The sequence below is a fragment of the Triticum urartu genome, chromosome 3, assembly GCF_003073215.2.
Source record: "Triticum urartu cultivar G1812 chromosome 3, Tu2.1, whole genome shotgun sequence".
Classification (NCBI taxonomy): domain Eukaryota; kingdom Viridiplantae; phylum Streptophyta; class Magnoliopsida; order Poales; family Poaceae; genus Triticum; species Triticum urartu.
In genome coordinates this window covers 486,248,011-486,251,528 of record NC_053024.1, presented here as the reverse complement: position 1 = coordinate 486,251,528, position 3,518 = coordinate 486,248,011, and the positions used below count along the sequence as shown (strand labels likewise).

General features: G+C 50.1%; 1 protein-coding gene across 1 annotated transcript; it reads left to right on the top strand.

The window, feature by feature from the left end:
* The first annotated feature begins 253 nt into the window (after positions 1-253).
* Positions 254-3,039, top strand: LOC125544508 (LEAF RUST 10 DISEASE-RESISTANCE LOCUS RECEPTOR-LIKE PROTEIN KINASE-like 1.2). The gene is made up of 3 exons (XM_048708229.1): positions 254-1,175; positions 1,963-2,001; positions 2,541-3,039. The coding sequence occupies exons 1-3, from the start codon at positions 461-463 to the stop codon at positions 2,753-2,755; spliced, it is 969 nt and encodes a 322-aa protein (XP_048564186.1). The 5' UTR covers positions 254-460; the 3' UTR covers positions 2,756-3,039.
* The last annotated feature ends 479 nt before the right edge of the window (positions 3,040-3,518 follow it).

Below are 3,518 nucleotides of genomic sequence, written 5' to 3'. Positions count from 1 at the left end.
AGGATCGGGGCATGGGCAGTGGGGTTGATCGACGGAGAATCTGGACACAGGGCAGATGTAGGGTTCCGGCGCTCGCGACGCGTACGGCGAACTGTCGAAGGGCAGCGCTCGCTCGGCGTGTGTGCATCAGGGCTCGGCAGCGCTGGACCAAGTGGAACGTGGTGCTTTCCCTCAAAAAGAAAAAGAAAAAGTGGTGCTGTGGTGTGCTCTCGTGGGCTAAAGTTCTAATCTTCCGGTGCTACAGCCCGGTAGCTTCGCCTCGCTCCTCAAGTTGGAAAAGGTCGTGGAATGGATCAGCTGCTCCCTTGACTCGTGGTCGTTGTCTCCTCTTGGCACCAAAACATTTCCACGCACCGTAGAACAACCGATCGATTCCACCCAGCCCGACCGCCTTATTACTCCCTCGATCGATCGCCGGCACCCGCCCCGGTCTTCTTCCTCAGCGACAGCGATCCACACCATGTACCATCTCCTCCTCCTCGTCCTGCTCCCCTTCGCCACAGCCGACGCCCACGCCGCCGCTTTCTGCAGCAACGCCACCTGCGGCGGCCAGAGCATCACCTACCCGTTCTGGCTCGCCAACTCCGGTCCCAACTGCGGCTACCCGGGCCTGGGCGTCTCCTGCAACGACAACGCCCCGATCATCGACGTCCAGTTCCACCAGTACAGGGTCCTGCGCATCGACTACGCCAACCGCGCCGTCTCCCTCGCCGACGTGGACGCCTGGAACACGACCTGCCCGCGGCTCAGCTTCAGCCTCTCCGTCGACCCGCGCTCGTCGCTGCAGCTCACGCCCTCCAACTCCAACCTCACCCTCCTCTACAACTGCAAGGCCGGCGTCCCCCGGCCCTCCGCTGTGAAACTCGACGGGTGCCCGGAACAGAGCATGGCCTGGTACGTGCTCCCTGATGACGACGGGGTCACGGGCGACGCGCGCGCGTACGGGTGCGAGGAGGCGGTGACGACGCCGGTGCTGACGAGCCCGCGTCGTCCGGCGAACCCGTCGCTCCGTGAGGTGCTCAGCGGCGGGTTCGAGATGCGTTACGACGATCGGTCCGAGCGGTGCGGCGCATGCGAGCAGTCCGGCGGACGGTGCCGATACGGGCGCATCGAGGAGCACGGCGGGACGGGGTTCGCGTGCGTCTGCGACGACGGCGCGAACAAGCTCCGGTGCGGTACGTACTACGCACTCCTACTGATTTGCTCATTCAGCACTGCCTAATGCATAGATTCTGCGGTCGACCTCGAATTTTCTTGGCGAACCGCTGCTGCGCTGATAGAATGTCTCTCCGCGCGCTTGCGAGCCGCAAAGTCAAAGTCTTGCGTGCTGGTAGTATGCGTTGACCTCTAGTCAGCTGGTGATTGGTCGACTGGCACGTTTCGATCACGACTGATATTTGTGTACAAATCGTGCAAAAGACTGACCATTCCAAATACTGAATAGCATATTATAATCAAGAGAAAACAGAGAGCTGGCATATGTAATGTGGAAAATTTTGGTTTTCTATGGCCTCCGAAGCTTCGCATTCATACACTGCTTGCCAAGTCAGACGTGGAGCTATGGCCTATGGGGTTGGCAACCAGAATGTGACCAGTAGCAGTAGACGGCGGCATATGATGATAGCAACCCTCCATCAGCTGCAGGGCTTCCCCCTCCGTCCGGAAAACCTTAGTCCTAGAAATGTCCTTCTGGAAATATTTGTCATCAAAATAGATTCTTTTAATCCATTTTGATGACAAGTATTTCCGGACGGAGGGAGTAAGTTTGCAAAATGAATCATATTTTGAATGGAACAAAAGTAGGAGCTAGAGATCTAAAACTTGCTTCATAACCCCATCATGCCTTTACATAGAGTCAATGTAATACAATGATAACTTACGGTACATCAGCATAGTAGCTCCATGAATTTTAGTAAATATATAATTCATCTACTAATTAGCATTTGCGTTCAACTATTGCAGGGGATGCCCGCTCTTTACGCTGGAAGAGACAAAAATTGTGTAAGAGACATCTCTTATTCTCGAGTTCATCATTTAGCTTCTCCCTTGTTATATATTGTTATCAAACAAGCTAATATCACACTGCAAACGGGAGCACAAGACTTAATATAAGACAAGACAGGTCTGATATTTCAAAAGGGATTATTAAACTTGCTCCCACTAGGTGGACTTAAAATGTTAGCAGACCCCATTTGAATGGTAGAGCAAATCCCTGACAAAATGAAATTTTGAGTCTAAACGTGAATAGGTATTTTACCAGCCGAGTTATATCTCACACGTGTGAGATGTACATACACCCTTGTCTTATTTATTTTTGTTTTCCGTATCTTGATGAATAGGCAGAGCGCTTGCCATTTCTGTCAAAAATAAATTACCAGCCATATCTTTTCACAAGATACTTAAGTTATGAACGAGTATAACTTCACATATGTTTCTCTCATTCAAAGTTACTTGACTGGAGTAGTATGCTAGGTAAATTCCACTCAACCAATCTAAATGCTACTGCAATCTCCCTTAATGTTTTCCCCTCTTATTTGCAGATAAAATAGCAAGCACATCGAGCGTAGTTCTGATATTCTTTGCATGTTTGTTGGTCTATAAGAAATACAATTCTGTAGTTTCGGGGAGTCGTCTTCAATGCTCCTTCCATGAACCTGTTGAGGTTTCCTTGAGTCTTTTGACAAGTCACACCGGATCTGGCTCATCTAGAGGTGATGCAGAGTTACGACGAGACGGCGGTGATCTTCTCCGGTGACATTCTGGCTTGTAGGCTTCATGAACGGACAACTTGGCCCCTAAATGGGTTTGGTGTAAATGACAAGTGATTAGAGGGAATAATGTTTACAAGATGTATCGCCAGTTATTAGTCTCATGGTCGAACAATAAAGATGGTTGACCCCCCCTCCCCCACACACCCACAAAGCAAGAAGAGGAAAAGATGTAAACTACTTTTAATTACCATATTTATCTTATGTTTTAGTCATAGGGAAGCTTGACTATTAAGAAGGGTTTCATGATAAACTTAAGTGTGCGAGACAATATCCTTTGAGATCATATGCCCACACTCATGTCCAGACATAACCCCAAGAGAGAAGTTTTGTGAGAAGCCCATATAATCTAGTTGGTGTTTCTTGGTGTGACCCAGATATTACACCTAGAGGTACAAGGCATCTCGGAGTCTTTGGATGAAATTTTTGGTGGGACTGTAGATTGCATTAGGAACTACTGGACCAGCCCGAAGAACCGTCGGATCCAACCATGAGGCTCCAAAAGCGTGTGAAGCTCCTCCCTTAATGCCATAAACACTCTCTCCCACCACTGTTGGCCCTCAAAAGCGTGTGAAGCTCCTCCCCTAATGCCATAAAGCCTTTTTGCCTTTGAGGCTAAAATGACAGTTGCATCAAGAAGACGATGGACGCAGCCGGAGTGAACGTGCCTGGTGTCGTCTACCTAGGGCTCGCTACCGCAGTGACGATCATCGCCCCCATCATAGCCACCACACCCACCTCTATTTGCAA